This window comes from Papio anubis, chromosome 20 (assembly GCF_008728515.1).
Source record: "Papio anubis isolate 15944 chromosome 20, Panubis1.0, whole genome shotgun sequence".
Taxonomy (NCBI): domain Eukaryota; kingdom Metazoa; phylum Chordata; class Mammalia; order Primates; family Cercopithecidae; genus Papio; species Papio anubis.
Genome location: NC_044995.1, coordinates 4,952,913 through 4,969,711, shown reverse-complemented (window position 1 = coordinate 4,969,711; position 16,799 = coordinate 4,952,913). Strand labels below are relative to the sequence as shown.

The 16,799-nt window shown below is 51.4% G+C and overlaps 1 protein-coding gene across 10 annotated transcripts in view; it reads left to right on the top strand.

Moving 5' to 3' along the window:
- Positions 1-16,799, top strand: part of VRK3 (VRK serine/threonine kinase 3) — a 48,007-nt gene that overhangs the window by 6,597 nt on the left and 24,611 nt on the right. For 7 of the 10 annotated variants that reach the window (XM_021931333.2, XM_021931332.2, XM_003915942.4 and 4 more), the window contains 3 exons: positions 1,997-2,139; positions 8,535-8,684; positions 10,083-10,382. In XM_021931333.2, the coding sequence (XP_021787025.2) occupies positions 1,998-2,139; positions 8,535-8,684; positions 10,083-10,382 (592 nt within the window). In that variant the 5' untranslated portion in view covers position 1,997. Of the gene's footprint in view, positions 1-1,996; positions 2,140-2,377; positions 2,440-8,534; positions 8,685-10,082; positions 10,383-16,799 lie in introns of all 10 variants that reach the window. The other 3 variants (XM_021931336.2, XM_021931335.2, XM_017952604.3) reach the window with 2 other exon arrangements.

The window sequence follows — 16,799 nt, the reverse complement described above, 5'->3', positions numbered from 1 at the left end:
TTTTTTTTTTTTTTTTTTGAGACAGAGTCTCGCTCTGTCGCCCAAGCTGGAGTGCAGTGGCATGATCTCGGCTCACTGCAAGCTCTGCTTCCCGGGTTCACGCCATTCTCCTGCCTCAGCCTCCCGAGTAGCTGGGGCTACAGACACCCGCCACCACACCCGGTTAATTTTTTGTATTTTTTAGTAGAGACGGGGTTTCACCGTGTTAGCCAGGATGATCTCGAGCTCCTGACCTTGTGATCCGCCCACCTCAGCCTCCCAAAGTGCTGAGATTACAGGCGTGAGCCACCGCACCCGGCCAAAATATATATATATTTTTGATTAGCCAGGCATGGTGGCTCACGCCTGTAATCCCAGCTATTTGGGAGACTGAGGCAGGAGAATCGCTTGAACCCAAGAGGCAGAGCTTGCAGTGAGCCGAGATCGCACGACTGCTCTCCAGCCTGGGTGGCAGAGAGAGACTCCATCTCAAAAAAAAAAAAAAAAATTGTTTTTTTAATTTTTAATTTACCGGGGTACATAGTAGGTGTATATATTTATTGGTTACATCTAGGCAATTTGGTCTTGTGACGCCAGTGTCAGACACCCAGGTGTGCCTGGGGGAGAGGGAAGAGGCAGTGAGACCTCTGCCTTAACAAAAATGCTCACTGGTATTTATGCCTTTGAGAAGACAGAGATGTTCTTTTACATATTATTAGCAGGACGACAAATCACTAAGTTGGACAACCAGTCAGAATGACTGGCTTTCTAGAGGGTAAAAGATACTTGACCGACAGCCTTTGCAGTCCAGATGTCTTATGCGACTCCTTTGTTTGAAAACACAGAAGGGCAGGTTTATGCCACACAGTGTTTCTGCTCTTCTGCAGCCTGAGGAAGAGGAATCCAGGGCCTGTTCTCTCCCCGTGTGACTGAGATTTATTTCACCAGCTGATGGAATGGCCGATGGTTTTTAAGGACAAGCTCTAGGATTTCAGAAGTTAGTACCTAGAGGAAATAGACAGGCCTGAGAAGCTCAGAGCTTCCTATTGAAGAAGAAGGGGAAGAAGAGAAATATTAATGACTGGAATATAGTAACTTGGGTACAAGGCATGATGTGGTCACAGCAAGCGCTCACATAAAAGGCTTTCTGTGGGCCAGGCCCTGTTCTCAGCACCTCATATTCATTAGACCTCATCAACCATTCTATGAGATAGGTGCTGGGAGAAGCCCTATTTTACAATGGGGTGGACTGTGGCACAGAGAGGTTAAGTAGCTTGCCCAGCATGTAGCGGATCTGGGATTGAAATCTGGCAGCCTGGGGCCAAACCTGTAATTTTAAGGACCCCACTGTTTGCATTTGCAACGAAGCCAGCCTTTACAGTGAATGAAGGAAAAGGGTTTGATCAGAATGGTCTCTTGCAACCAGGATGGTAGCTCATGCTTGTAATCCCAGCACTTTGGGAGGCTGAGGCAGGAAGGTTGCTGGAGGCCAGGAGTTCCAGACCAGCCTGGGCAACATAGTAAGACACCGTCTCTAAAAAAAAAAAAGAAATTTAAAAATTAGTCAGTTGTGGCCGGGCGTGATGGCTCACACCTGTAATCCCAGCGCTTTGGGAGGCCGAGACGGGCGGATCACGAGGTCAGGAGATCGAGACCGTCCTGGCTAACTTGGTGAAACCCCGTCTCTACTAAAAAATACAAAAAAAAACTAGCCGGGCGAGGTGGCGGGCGCCTGTAGTCCCAGCTACTCGGGAGGCTGAGGCAGCAGAATGGCGTAAACCTGGGAGGCGGAGCTTGCAGTGAGCTGAGATCCGGCCACTGCACTCCAGCCTGTGTGACAGAGCGAGACTCCGTCTCAAAAAAAAAAAAAAAAAAAGTGAACATCACAAACATAGTTGAAGACCCTGGCTATGCCTCCTGCACACTCACCCTGTGATTAAGAGCAGTTCTCCAACAATACTTCCACTGACCTTCAGCCGGCCCGTTTGACTTTGTGTTTGTTCATTCTGTTTTGTAGCATGATCTCCTTCTGTCCAGACTGTGGCAAAAGTATCCAAGCGGCATTCAAGTTCTGCCCCTACTGTGGAAATTCTCTGCCCACAGAGGAGGAGCATGTGGGGTCCGAAACCTCTGTCAGTTCACTTGTGTCATCCTTCCGAGGTAAGAACCAGAGCTTTGAGCCCATTTCTGCAGTGGGGATGAGGTGCATGCACGTGTGTGTCTGGGGAGGTGGGGAGGGAGGATGCCTTTGCAGCCTGTCTGACCCTGTCCTGATGCTGGAGAAGCCCAGGCCTCAGGACTGGACCCCTCTGCCTACTCTCAGTCCCTTGGCCTCTTATTGGCCTCATGGCTTTGGACACTGTTTCCATGTTAACAATTCCTTCATTTCTATCTCCAGCCAGCCTGGACTCCCCTGCTTGGAGGAGATATATGTGCAGCCTGCCTGCTTGGCACCTGCAGGTTGAGTATCCCTTATCCGAAATGTTGGGGACCGGAAGTGTTCTCATTTTGGATTTTTTCAGATTTTGGAATATTTGCATTATACTTACTGGTTGAGCATCCTGATTCAAAAATCTGAAATCTGGCTGGGCACAGTGGCTCATGCCTATAATCCTAGCACTTTGGGAGGCTGAGGCAGGCAGAGCACTTGAGGTCAGGAGTTCGAGACCAGCCTGGCCAACATCCTGAAATCCCATCTCTACTAAAAATACAAAAATTAGCTGGCATAGTGGCGCACACCTGTAATCCCACCTACTTGGGAGTCTGAGGCAGGAGAATCGCTTGAACCCAGGAGGCGGAGGTCACAGTGAGCTGAGATTGTGCCACTGCACTGCAGCCTGGGCAACAGAGTGAGACTCGATTAAAAAAAAAAAAAAAAAAAATCTGAACTCCACAGTAGCCCAGTGAAATTTCCTTTGAGCATCCTGTTGGCACTCAAAGTTTCAGATTTTGGAGCATTTTGCATTTCAGATTTCTGGATTTGGGATGCTTAACCTGTGTTGGATGTCCTGATCACATCTCAGTCTGAACTTGCCTTCACCTGAGCTCCTGGTGTTCCTGCCGCCTGCCCTGCCATAGACTTCCCCATTGCCGAGAATAGCTCTCCGTCCAGTTTCTCAGGCCAGACCCTGGGGGTCATGCATGAGTTCTCTTTGTCTCCAACCCCTTGACCCGCCCACCCCTTCAGCAAATCTTGTTGGCTCCCTCTACAATCAGTGCAGTATCAGCCCACTTCCTTCCCCACACCTCCCACATCCCTTGCCCTCACCTCTCTTGTGCAGAAGCCTTTTTGCCCTCGGCTCCCCTGTCTTGTCCCTGTAGTCCTCTTCACGCAGCCGCCAGAGGGGTCCTGTGAATACAGAGTCAGAGCCCGTCATTCCTCTGCTCGTACTTTCCCACGTGAGGCGACAGGACCAGGTCCCCATTTCCCCTCAGACTCCACCTCCCGACCCTCCTGCTGTTGCCTGTGCTGTTCCAGCTGCACCGGCCTCCCGGCTGCCCCTCCACGCCTCAGCATGCCTGGGCCTCAGCCTGTGCGCTTGCCGCTGCCTCCTGGATGCCTCTTCCCTTATGGGCCTGCATGCCCCACTCTTTCACTGCCTTCAGGTTTTGTTTTTTGTTGTTTTTGTTTTTGTTTTTGAGACTGAGTCTGGCTTTGTCGCCCAGGCTGGGGTGCAGTGGCACAATCTCAGCTCACTGCAACCTCCGCCTCCCGAGTTCAAGTGATTCTTGTGCCTCAACTTCCCGAGTAGCTGGGATCACAGGTATGTACCACCATGCCCGGCTGATTTTTGTATTTTCAGTAGAGATGGGGTTTCACCACGTTGGCCAGGCTGGTCTTGAACTCCTGGCCTGAAGTGATCCACCAGCCTCGGCCTCCCAAAGTGTTGGGATTGCATGAGCCACTGCGCCCATCCATGCCTTCAGGTATTTATTCAGTTGTCACTTTCTCAGAGACACTTTCCGTGCCACTACTAATTAAAGTTGCATCTTCCCGGCCGGGCGCGGTGGCTCAAGCCTGTAATCCCAGCACTTTGGGAGGCCGAGACCATCCTGGCTAACACGGTGAAACCCCGTCTCTACTAAAAAATACAAAAAACTAGCCGGGCGAGGTGGCGGGCGCCTGTAATCCCAGCTACTACTCGGAGGCTGAGGCAGGAGAATGGTGTAAACCCGGGAGGCAGAGCTTGCAGTGAGCTGAGATCTGGCCACTGCACTCCAGCCTGGGCGACAGAGTGAGACTCCGTCTCAAAAAAAAATAAAAAAAATAAAAAAAATAAAGTTGCATCTTCCCTCTATGCAATGATCCTGTCCCCCTTCCTTGCCGTGTATTTGTTTTTGGTACTTGTCTCAACCCTATTAAATACAATATTTTACTTATATTGCTGCTTCTGTAAGCTCCATGAAGACAGAAACTTTTTGTGTTCCTGTAACCTGTGTTGATTGTGGTTTTGTAACCTGCTGTTAGCACAGCACCTGGGTCTGTGCCTGGCACGGTATCAGGTGCTGAGAAATCTTACTGACTGGTTGAATGAATTAAATATCAATAGTCGGTCTTGCTCACTGGAAGGCCCAAGCCCAGATACAATGTTGGTAAATCAAAGAGGGTTTACCCATCGGACAGTTGTGCAGAAGGCAGTCAGCCTACATGGCGGGGAGTTGAGTGACATTCGTTTTATCATTTGGGAGTGTATTTAGCTGCAAATAACAGAAAATGCTATGACAAGGGTTTAAACAAATGATTGGGTTTATTTTTATTTTCTTTCACTGGCAAGTATGTAGAGCAGTATTTTTCTTACTGAAAAAAGGAGACAGTGCGTGTTGGGATAGTGTCCCTATGATGCCCTAAGGGACCCAGGCTCCTCTGTCTTTCCACTGAGCCATCCTTAGCATATAGCTTTTGTTCCCATGCTTACTGCCTTGAGGTCTCAAGTTGACTTCTTCATCTCCACAGTTCCAGGCAAATGTGAACAGCGTTGGCCTTGGCCCAACTTGAGAGTCAGAGTGTTTTTTTTGTTGTGTTTTGTTTCGTTTTGTTTGAGATGGAGTCTTGCTCTGTCGCACAGGCTGGAGTGCAGTGGCGCGATCTTGGCTCACTGCAAGCTCCACCTCCCGGGTTCTCGCTGTTCTCCTGCTTCAGCCTCCTGAGTAGCTGGGACTACAGGCATCCATCTCCTGACCTCGTGATCCACCCACCTTGGCCTCCCAAAGTGCTGGCATTACAGGCGTGAGCCACTGCGCCTGGTGTTTGTTTTTTTAAGACAGAGTCTGGCTCTGTCGCCCAGGCTGGAGTACAGTGGCACAATCTCGGCTCACTGCAACCTCCACCTCCCAGGTTCAAGCGATTCTCCTGCCTCAGCCTCCCTAGTAGCTGGTATTATAGCCGTGCAACATTACACCTGGCTAATTTTTGTATTTTTAGTAGAAACCGGGTTTCACCATGTTGGCCAGGCAGGTCTTGAACTCCTGACCTCAGGTGATCCACCCATCTGGCCTCCCAAAGTGTTGGGATTACAGGCATGAGCCACCGTGCCTGGCCAGAGTCAGTTCTTTTTTTTTTTTTTTTTTTTTTTTGAGACGGAGTCTCGCTCTGCCGCCCAGGCTGGAGTGCAGTGGCCAGATCTCAGCTCACTGCAAGCTCCGCCTCCCGGGTTCACGCCATTCTCCTGCCTCAGCCTCCCGAGTAGCTGGGACTACAGGCGCCCGCCATCTCGCCCGGCTAGTTTTTTTTTGTATTTTTTTTTTCAGTAGAGACGGGGTTTCACCGTGTTCGCCAGGATGGTCTTGATCTCCTGACCTCGTGATCCACCCATCTGGCCTCCCAAAGTGTTGGGATTACAGGCATGAGCCACCGTGCCTGGCCAGAGTCAGTTCTTAACCCAACCTCTGCCTTTCCTAATGCTGACCTAGAGCCCAGTTCGTTATTCACTCCCTCAGTCCTCAGATGGCAAATATGTGTGAGTGACCGGCCATGTGCTGAGGTGCTATATTTGTCCTGAGGATTATGGTAAGAAACGAGACAGCCGTGGTTTCTGTTCTCTCATAGTTTTTACAGCTCAGTAAGGTGACAGACATTGAGTACATGATTATCAGTAGGTTGCATGATAACAGAGGGGAACTGAATGGACCCTGGAACACATATAAGGGAACATGTTTTTCAGGGGATCAGGGAAAACCTCCCTAAGTGGGTAAAGTTTGAACTGAGCTAGGGATGAAAAAGAATGGGCTGGGCACAGTGGCTCACAACTGTAATCCCAGCACTTTGTGAGGCTGAGGCAGCCTGATCACCTGAGGTCGGGAGTTTGAGACCAGCCTCACCAACATGGAGAAACCCTGTCTTTACTAAAAATAAAAAATTAGCCGGGCGAGGTAGCGCGTGCCTGTAATCCCAGCTACTCACTCGGGAGGCTGAGGCAGGAGAATCACTTGAACCCGGGAGGGAGAGGTTGTGGTGAGCCGAGATTGTGCCATTGCACTCCAGCCTGGGCAACAAGAGCAAAACTCCGTCTCAAAAAAAAAAAATGAGCAAGGTGGGAGTTGGCACGTGTGTTCCAGGCACTGGGACGTGATATGGGGAGCAGATGTGAGGTGAAGGGAGCCAGGCACACTGGAGGAGTAAGAAACATTTCCGCCTGGGGGAAGACAGGCAAGGCCACGGGAAGGAGTTTGGTTTTAACCGTTGGTGACGTGGAGAGCTGCGGAAGAGCTTCTGCCAAGTAGGCAACACGATAGGCTTTGCGTTTTGGAAAGACTTCTGTGGCTTCTCTGTGTGGAAAATGGATTCGAGGCATGGAAACCAGTTAGGAGGCCATTCCAGTAGCCCAGGGACCAACCATGCTGGCTGAGTTAGTCAGTGTCAACTAAAAAGAAAGGACATGTTTCTTAAGCTCCTCTTAAATCTGGGGCTCCTCAGTGGGCGAACTACAGCAGAAGTAATTGTTCCACTGAGAAAATTGGTGGAGACATTTGTCAGCCTTGGTGGTGGGTAAAAAAAGGAGGAATGTCTTCTTTGATAATTCCTTTTTTTTTTTTTGAGACAGTCTTGCTCTGTCACCCAGACTAGAGTGCAGTGGTGTAATCTTGGCTCAGTGCAACCTCCACCTCCCATGTTCAAGTGATTCTCCTGCCTCAGCTTCTCAAGTAGCTGAGTTTACAGGCACCTGCCACCACACCCAGCTAATTTTTATATTTTTAGTAGAGACAGGGTTTCACCATGTTGGACAGGCTGGCCTCAACTCCTGACCTCAGGCGATCCGCCCGCCCCAGCCTCCCAAAGTGCTGGGATTACAGGCAGAGCCACCACACCCAGCCTTCTATGAGAATTCCTAATCAAGAATTTACATTCTCACCAGTTTGGAGCCAGAATTCACACTGATCTGTGTGGTCCCCCAAAATGCAAGCTGAACATTTAACTTAAAGTGGTGAGATGTGGGTACCACTCCCTGCCTGATATAAACAAATCTTCTCTTGGAAAACGTCCTTTAAAGACAAACCTTAGGGAATTACCACAGGTCAATGTCCAAGGAACATAAGCACCCGTCTCTGTTGATTTACAAAGACACCTGGAAATAAGCTAGCCTGAGAGTCAGCAGAAACAGCAAACTACAGAATCAGACCTGCCAAGACCACAGACCTTAGAATTAATAGATGAGAATGTTTACAAAACATGCTTAATACATTTAAATAAATAAAATAACAAACTGAAAGTATAATGAAGGAATAGGTTAAAGTTGCACAGGCAAATAAGGAACCAAATAAAAACTCTAATGATTTTATGTGTATATATGTGTATGTATGTGTCTATATATGTGTATATACGTACGTGTATATATATACACAATCATTGTGTGTATATGTGTATGTGTGTGTGTGTATAAATATGTGTGTGTGTGTGTGTATATAATCGTTGTAATCAGAACCTCAGTGGGTGGTTAAAACAGCAGACTAGACATAGCTGAAGGGAGAATTAGTTAACCAGAAGATAAATTTTAAGAAATTACATGGAAGAGGCTGGGCGCGGTGGCTCACGCCTGTAATCCCAACACTTTGGAAGACTGAGGCTGGTGGATCACTTGAGGTCAGGCGTTCAAGATCAGTCTGGCCAACATAGTGAAACCCTGTCTCTACTAAAACTATAAAAGTTAGCTGAATGTGTTGATGCATGCCTGTAATCCGAGCTACTTGGGACGCTGAGGCAGGAGAATTGCTTGAACCCAGGAGGCAGAGGTTACAATGAGCCAAGATCATACCACTGCACTCCAGCCTGGGCAACAGAGTGAGACTCCATCTCAAATATACGTACATATAGAGAAATTATGTAGAAAGGACACAGAGTGGCAAAGTGCAGAAGATACAGGAGAGGCTAAGACCTAAGAAGGTGAGAACAACTAAGAGGAACAGTTTACTTAGATATTTATGTGATAGAAGAAGCAAGAAGTGGTGTTGAGGGCCAAAGAGAAGAGCATAGCTGAATATAACCTCAGGGCTCCCAGTCCGGTGGAGCCTGCAAAGGGGCCTTTGTAACTCCAGTCTGCATTTTGTCTGCCTTTCTTTAGGCTCAAAGAGAGGGCTGAACTCCAGTTTTGAAACCTCCCCTAAGAAAGTGAAATGGTCCAGCACCGTCACCTCTCCCCGATTGTCCCTCTTCTCAGATGGTGACAGTTCTGAGTCTGAAGATACTCTGAGTTCCTCTGAGAGATCCAAAGGTAAGAGTTAAGGTCCATCTGGCCGGACTCTAAGTGGAGCAAAGTTGGGTTGTCTAATGATCTTTAGGACAAAACTGCCACAGTCCTGGCTCAAACATCGTCCATCTCTGCCTGTTCTCTGACTCCAGCTTCCCATCTCCCCCTCCAGTCTGCCTCTGAATGGCCCCAGATGGGTCTTATGGCACCCAGAGCTGCCCCGGCCCCTCCCTGCACACAGCCTCCTACTGTTCCTGGTGCCCTCAGACCAAGCTCTTCAGTCTGGCATCTGTGTGGCCTGGTTCCTGCTTTCGCCCTCAACACAGTCTTTGCCCAGAAAACACTTTTGGGGATTAACCTTGGTCTTTGCTAAGCCTGTTCCCTCAGCCCAGGACACTCTCACCTTCCGTCTTGGCCTTGTGTACTGCCACGCAGCCAGTCTGGTCTCTAGGAAGCTTCTCTTGAGTGCCGTAGGCTCGCATCCAGACCTCCTCATCGTCCACCAGAGCCTCTTTCCAGCCTCTTTATCTGGCACCCCCCATGCCTGCTGCAGCCTTCATTGGAGCGCATGTCACTGTAGGCTCCACGGGCCTTTCTGCCTCACTTTCTGGACTGGGGGCCCTTTGCGGGCAAGGACCCAGCACAACTTGTGTATATTCCCTGTGCCCAGCCAGTGCCCAGGACACGGGAGGCCTGAGGACTGTGTTCCTTCTGTTCGCTGGGCCCCTGGATCCGAAGCCATAGCCGCAGTGGCAGTGTGAGGTGTCCCCTTTGCTCCTCATTATCCTCTGCGCCTGGAGGCCTCTTGCCATTACTTGCCTTTAGGGGATGGTGGGTGGGAGGAACGGAGTAAACGATGTCTTTTCCTGTGTCCAAATCTGTCTGCCACCACACCCGCCACATTCTCTTGCCAGTCTAGGAACCCTTCCAGGGCAGGGCTTTGGTCTAACAAATTTTTTGGCCCCTTTCTATCTCAGGACTGAGTCCTTTTTCAGGATGTTTTTGCGTAAATGTCTAGAATGTCCTTTTTTCCCTGGCAAACTTCTACTCATCCAACAAGACCCAACTCTAACTAATCCCTTCCTCCAGGAAGCTTACCCTGACTTCTCCAGGCAGGATCTCTTTCTCTTTTGGGCCCTAATATCTGTCTGTGCTGCCCTGTCTCAGACCCGCATCTGACTGGCTGCGTCTAGTATAGACTTGCCCACCAAACTGGGCACTCCTGAGGGAAGGATGCAGGTCCAACTCCTATCTTGTACCCCAGTGTCATCACTCAAAGTCCTGACTCATAGAAGGTCCAAGGAAGTGTTTGTTGAATGAACGAATTCATAAAGGAACAGTAGTTTGCATACTGTTTCACTCCCCATCCAACTTTTCTCTCCTGGATGGTGCTTTTGCTCTATTCTTACCATCCTCCTGCAGGCTCCGGGAGCAGACCCCCAACCCCCAAAAGCAGCCCTCAGAAGACCAGGAAGAGCCCTCAGAAGACCAGGCAGAGCCCTCAGACGCTGAAGCGGAGCCCTCAGAAGACCAGCTGCAGCCCTCAGAAGACCAGGCAGAGCCCTCAGACACTGAAGCGGAGCCCTCAGACACTGAAGCGGAGCCGGGTGACCACCTCACTTGAAGCTTTGCCCACAGGGACAGTGCTGACAGACAAGAGTGGGCGACAGTGGAAGCTGAAGTTCCTCCAGACCAGGGACGACCAGGGCATTCTCTATGAAGGTACGCTCTGTCCATGGGCGGCCGGGGACTGGGTCGTCTCAGCACCAGGACAGTGGGAGGGGACCCCTTCCTGAGAATGGGAATGGAAGCCATGTCCCTAGCTGCAGACCTGCCGCTAGGCAGCTTTCTCTTAGACCTAGGACTCTGCGCCTACCCACCTGCAGGGCCGGGCAACAGTGGGAATGAGTGCGGCAGGCTGGAGTAAGGCAGTTGGGCGTGGTGGGGACTGCGGCCAGTTGCAAGGCATGTGCCCTGTGTGAAGTGTGCCCCTTCTCAGCCCGCCTGCTGTTGGCATGTGGGAGGCCCAGGGGCTGCGTGCTAAGGATGATTGTTTTCTGGCCCGTGTGCAGAGAGAGGATGGATCCCCACCTAAGATTTGGTTGAAACGTCAAGGTTGATGATGTCACACACACACCAACAAGATAGGAGAGGTTTATTGCTTATATAATGGGGGGCTCTGCGGAGAGCAGGCAGGCCTGCCACGCAGATCTGAGATGCCTTGAGAGTGAGGAAAGGAGACTGGCCAGGTGTTTCATTGTAGTTGGGGGTGGGGCTGGGCTGAGGGTTCCGCCACACAGGCCAACACCACGCATGGTTTGAGTCTTGTGGATGCAGACCCCAAAGGAGGGAGCACTCAGGCTTGCTCATCCGCTTGCCCAGGTGTGGAATGGAAGGGGAGGAGGGAGGCATGAGGCTGAAAAACCCAGACTCTGTTACGATGAGGAAAATAATTATGGCAGTAGTGTTAGTATTAACTGTACCAAATATTGAGTGCTTCTGCAAGGCCAGGTCTGTTCTAAGCACTTTACATGGGTTTTTCTTTTCCTTTCTTTTCAGAGCTTTTTAATTGAGATAAAACTCACATAAAAGTTATTCTTTTATTGGCTGGGCGCGGTGGCTCACACCTGTAATCCCAGCACTTTGGGAGGCCGAGGTGGGCAGATCACGAGGTCAGGAGATAGAGACCATCCTGGCTAACGCGGTAAAACCCCATCTCCACTAAAAATATGAAAATTAGCTGGGCGTGGTGGCAGGCACCTGTAGTCCCAGCTACTTGGGAGGCTGAGGCGGGAGAATGGTGTGACGAGGGAGGTGGAGCTTGCAGTGAGCCGAGGTTGCACCCCTGCACTCCATCCTGGGTGAAAGAGCGAGACTATGTCTCAAAAAAAAAAAGACGTTATTCAGCGAGACTCCGTCTCAAAAAAAAAAGTTATTCTTTTATTATTATTTTGTTTAATTAATTAATTAATTTTTTTTTTTTTTTGAGAGAGAGAGTCTTGCTCTGTCGCCCAGACTGGAGTACAGTGGCGCGATCTTAGCTCATTACAACCTCCACCTCCTGGGTTCAAGCAATTCTCCTGCTTCAGCCTTTCGAGTAGCTGAGATTACAAGCACGTGTCATCACACCTGGCTAAATTTTTTTTTTTTTTGTATTTTTGGTAGAGACAGGGTGTTACCATGTTGGCCAGGCTGGTCTTGAACTGCTGACCTCAAGTGATCCACCTGCCTTGGCGTCCCAAAGTGCTGAGAATACAGGCATAAGTGACCACAAAAATTCATTCTTTTAAAGGGTGCAACTGAGTGGCCTTCAGGATATTCACAGTGTTGTGCCACCATCATCACTATTTAATCCCAGGACATTTCTGTCACCCCAAAAAGAAACCCAGTACCTTTGAGCCATCATTCCCATTCCTCTCTCCTCCCATCCACTGTTAGCCACTAACCGCCTTTCTCCCTCTGTGGATTTGCCCCTTCTGGGTGTTCACAGAAGCGGAGTCCTACACCGTGTGGCCTCTTGTGTCTGGCATCCCTCACTCAGCAGCATGTGCCCAAGTTGCATCCGTGCCGTGGCGTGTTACTGCCACAGTCCTTTTACAACTGCGTGATATTCCACGGTATGGGAGCACCCCGTGTGGCTTAGCCACTCAGCAGCTGATGGGCGTTTGGGTTGTTTACACTGTGGGCTGTTAGGAGTAACGCTGCCGTGAATATTTGCTTACAAGTTATTTGATGGACAGAGGTCTGCTACATTCTCACCACAGCCTTAGGGTATCAGTACTATCCCTATCCTGATTTTATACATGAAGAACATGGATCCCAGAGGTGTCAATTATTAGCTAGGCTCTGGGCTCCAGAATCTTCCAGGTTTTCTAGGAAAAGCTTGAAACCTGGATTTCGATAGGAAATCTTTGATTTGGAAGTGCCCACTGGCCAGACAAGCATGTGGGCAATTTTGAACCTTCCATTGGCCATCCCTGCCTTGGAGTATGGGCGGGCGGGCAGGACAGCTGGTGTTTCAGACAGCCCCGAATCTGAGTCCTGACTTGGCTCCAACACGCTGAGGGAGCCCCAGCGAACCGCTCAGGCACTCTATGCCTTGATGTCCCCCACTGGAAAAGTGAGATGAAGCCTTGCCCCCTGTCTCCTTGGGCTGTTGGCTCAAATGATGATAGGAGATGAGGCCAAGCACTTGGAAAACCGTACAGGGTCGTTCCGAGGCAGAGGTAGGCAGTGTTAATAACAGGGACAGATAGGCAGGGCCAGGAAAGGTGACGGAAAGGGGAAAGAGTGTGACCAAGACCAAGCAGGAGCAAGAGAAAGAGGGCCGTGGCTAACACCTAGGGAGCACTCGCCTGTGCCAGCACTTTTATTTTTAAGAGATGGAGTCTTGCTCCATCACCCAGGCTGGAGTGCGGTTGTGCAGTCACGGCTCACTGCAGCCTCAACCTCCCAGGCTCAAGCAATCTTCCTGCCTCAGCCTCCTAAAGTGCTGGGATTACGGGCAGGATCCCATGCCAGACACTTTGGGAACTCTCTGTGTCTTACCCATGTAATGCTGCCAGCCACACTGTGAGATAGGCACCCGTATTACCCATCCTACAGCTGGGGCACAGAGGGGAAGCTACTTGTCCAAAGGCACACAGCCTGGAGGTTGTAGAGCTGGGATTTGAACGCAGGCACTCTGGCTTCTCCCAAGAACGGGAGAGAAAGCAGAAGGAGAGGTTGGGGAGAAAGAGCGAGAAGGCATCTGGATGAGAAGGAATGAGGGACCGAGGAGCACAGAGCGAGGAGAAAGGGAGAGGGATGAAAACCAACCGTGAGAAAGAGATTGAGGGGAGAGGGCAGAGCGGGGAGAAGGCAGGAGGGCGGGGAAGGAAGAGGGAGAAGGAGAGGAAAACACACTGGGCCAGGAGCTCCTGAGAGAAGAAACCACACTTGCCCTCCCCGGAAACCCACAGTGAAAGCACAGGAAGGGGCTACTCTGGGCCAGTGTGGTTTCGGTTTTGCCTTTTATGACTCGGGTTGTTTGATAAAAATAGCAAACCCCTGCGCCCAACCTGCCTGAGTCATCCATTCCTTCAGCAGTCCCTTTATTCCTTTATTTATTTATTTTTTAAAGCAGAGGTGATCTCACTATGTTGGCCAGGCTGATCTCAAACTCTTGGCCTCAAGCCATCCTCCTGCCTCAGCCTCCCGAAGTGCTGGGATTACAGGCGTGAGCACTGCGCCCGGCGGCTCAGTGGATCCTTAAGCAGCACCTACCGTGTGCCTGGCCGCGGTGCCGTCACAGACACTGTGCAGGGGGAGCGGGGCTGGTGAAGATCCTGCTGATGCAGAGCTTGCGTTTGGGTCACACCACCATCGGGCAGCATCGCCCCAGAGCAAATCGCCCTTTTCTTCTACCAGTTTGCACCAGTCGAGAAGAGGTGGTGGAGTTGTATGTCCCGTAGCTTAAAGCAATAATGATAAAACAAGAACAAGCTGAATCGTTACGGTTATTCGAGCAGTGGACACTTTTATCCCCCTCTGCGCCATGCTCTAAGCACTTAATTAACCCTTATCTCTCTGTCCAGTACTGAATTATAATGTCATACTCCTGGGCCTCCCCGGAGCTGTGTGGGGGAGCCACCATCTGTCGTCAGTCACATGAGTCCCTGCAGCTGCTCACTGCAGCGCGCTGGGGAGAGCTGTCCATGAGCAGCAGCTCAGGGTCAGGCACATGCTGCCCTCCACAGCCTCTGCCTTCACGGATGGAAGGTGGGGCTTGTGTTAGCTTCCTGTGGCCGCTGTAACAAGTTACCACGGTGAGTGGTTTAACACAGCACATGCTTATTCTCCTGCAGCTCTGGAGGCCAGCAGTCCAGAATCACTGGGTACGGAGTTTAGGTGTTGGCTCTGCTGGTTCCTTCTGGAGGCCGGAAAGGAGAAGTCAGTCAGGGTCCCCAGCAGGGCCTCGGGAGGTAGAAGGCACGGGGCACCCTGGAGCTCAGCAGTGGGCTGGGCTGCCTCTGCTGGCCACTTGTCGCTTGACCTTTCAAATGACAGCATGACCCTGTGCCTCAGTTTCCTCATCTGCAAAGGAGAGATGGTAATGCTACTGCCCTCACAGGGCTGCAGTCAGGAGAGTGAAATGAGTAGAGTGATGCCAGGAAAATAGCCAGCGCCGTGTACATGCTCCCTGGTGTTAGGGTCAGGATGAGTCCCAGAACAGTGCTCCTGCTCTAAGTTCAGGACCGGCTGACTTTGGCAAGGGGAGGCACTCACCTGCCTGCCTGGCAGGCTCAGGTCTTCATTTGGCACACGTAGAGTTTTTCCATGTGTCAGGTTTCTGTCAAGCAGAAACCCGGATCTGCCACCCCAGATCACAGAGTCTAGAGCCCTGGGCTTGTGGGCCATCTCCGTTGGGGCCCTTGGCCAAGCCCTTTTTCCCTTCTGGCCTCCCTTGACTCCCTCTACATTGGAAATTGCCCAGCTAGCTTTCCAGGCTGTTGGCAGCAGGGCCAGTTAGAAAAGTTAAAGAGAAAAGCTTTCTATAATCTGCAAAGCAGTGCAGGAAAATTATATCAAATTGCCAGCTTTTCCTGCCTGCCTCTGAGTGCCAGGCATGTATGCATTGTCATTGACCTCATGGTGCCTCTGAGAGACAGGTACTGTTCCTGTGCCTGGGTTCCAGACAGGGGCGGATGCTTGGTCATGATGTCACGGCCTGCTCCAGCATGATCCCCCCCAGTGCTCTCCCCACAGCTGGAAAGGACCTGTCTTTCTCCAAGATGTGGGTCCTGCATAAGTCTCTCTCTCTTCCCTTGGGCTCAGAGCACCCTTGGCCTTGAACGTGTAGAGCTGGCTCCCAACCCTGCTGCAGCTGGAGCTTCTTGAGGGCAAGGATGGCTTCTTGGTGACTTTGTCACCCCCCGTCCTTCAGCCCAGTGTCTGAGATGATACCAGCCTCGATGGTGAAGGGAGGGTGGGAGCGATGAGAGCAGAGGAAGGAGGGACACCAGCATGAGTCAGGGTGCGCGGGCAACAGTAGCTCAGCTCACGGGCTTTGGGATTAGGGAGACCCAGGTCGAGCCAGCTCTGCCACTCCCCAGCTGCGGAGCCCTGGTGTTATGGGGATGTTTTAAAGCTGTCACCTGTGGAGCAATCCTGACACGCCAGGCTCCGTGCTGGGCTCTGGGCTGAGTGGGTTCACCGAGCAGTGTGCGTGCAGGGGGACGCAGACTCTTGCTGCACACATCGCTGGTGCCGCTCTTACTCCTGCCTGTCTGTTGAGTCCTTGCAGCCAGTCTCCGGGTAGCCCTTATTGCTCCGATCTTCCAGACATGCAAATGGAGGCCCAAAGTCACACAGAGAGTGGAGGGAGGAGCTGGGATTTGAACCCTGGCCAGCCTGGCGTTTCTTGGCCTCTCTCCTCTTCTCGTCTGTCAGATGGGACGATGCCTGTGAAGCCCACACTTAGCACAGGGCCGGAGACGTGGTGGGGTCTGTAAATGAACAGTAAGGGCTCCTGGAGCAGGCTCTGTCGAGGAACAAGCAGGCAGGGTGCTTATGGGGAGCTGCCTCAGGGATCAGAACCCAGGGAGGGGTAAGGAAGTAGGCGGGGCAGAGCGGGAGGCGGCGCTGTAGGGAGGGGGTAAGGAAGCAGGCAGGGCAGAGCGGGAGGCGGCACTGTAGGGAGAGGGTAAGGAAGCAGGCGGGGCAGAGCGGGAGGCGGCGCTGTGATGCAGCCCAGTGATGGCCGCAGCCGACCCTGCAGGGCTCTGGAGCAGAAGTGGTCCTTCAGCGTGGGTCCGTGTTGGGCCAGGAGAGGCTGGGCCTTTATGTCCACCTTAATCATTGGACCTGGGTCACCCTGGGATGTGGCCTTGGATGAGGTCACTCTGCACTAGGACGCCCCTAATTCCCCAGCCACAGGCTGTGACAGTACGTGGGAACTGTCCACCAGGAAGCTCCTCAGAGGCTCAGTGCCCAGGGCTGTTACTGGGGAGCTCATGTGACCCCCTCTGTCTGACATGTATCCGCATTCCAGGTTCCCCAGGGGAAAGAAGGTGTTGCACAGAAACCACAGTGATTGCACAAGCAGTTTAGGCTCAGCGAGCCCCACTCACTTAGGGGATTCTGCCGGAATCCAGGCTC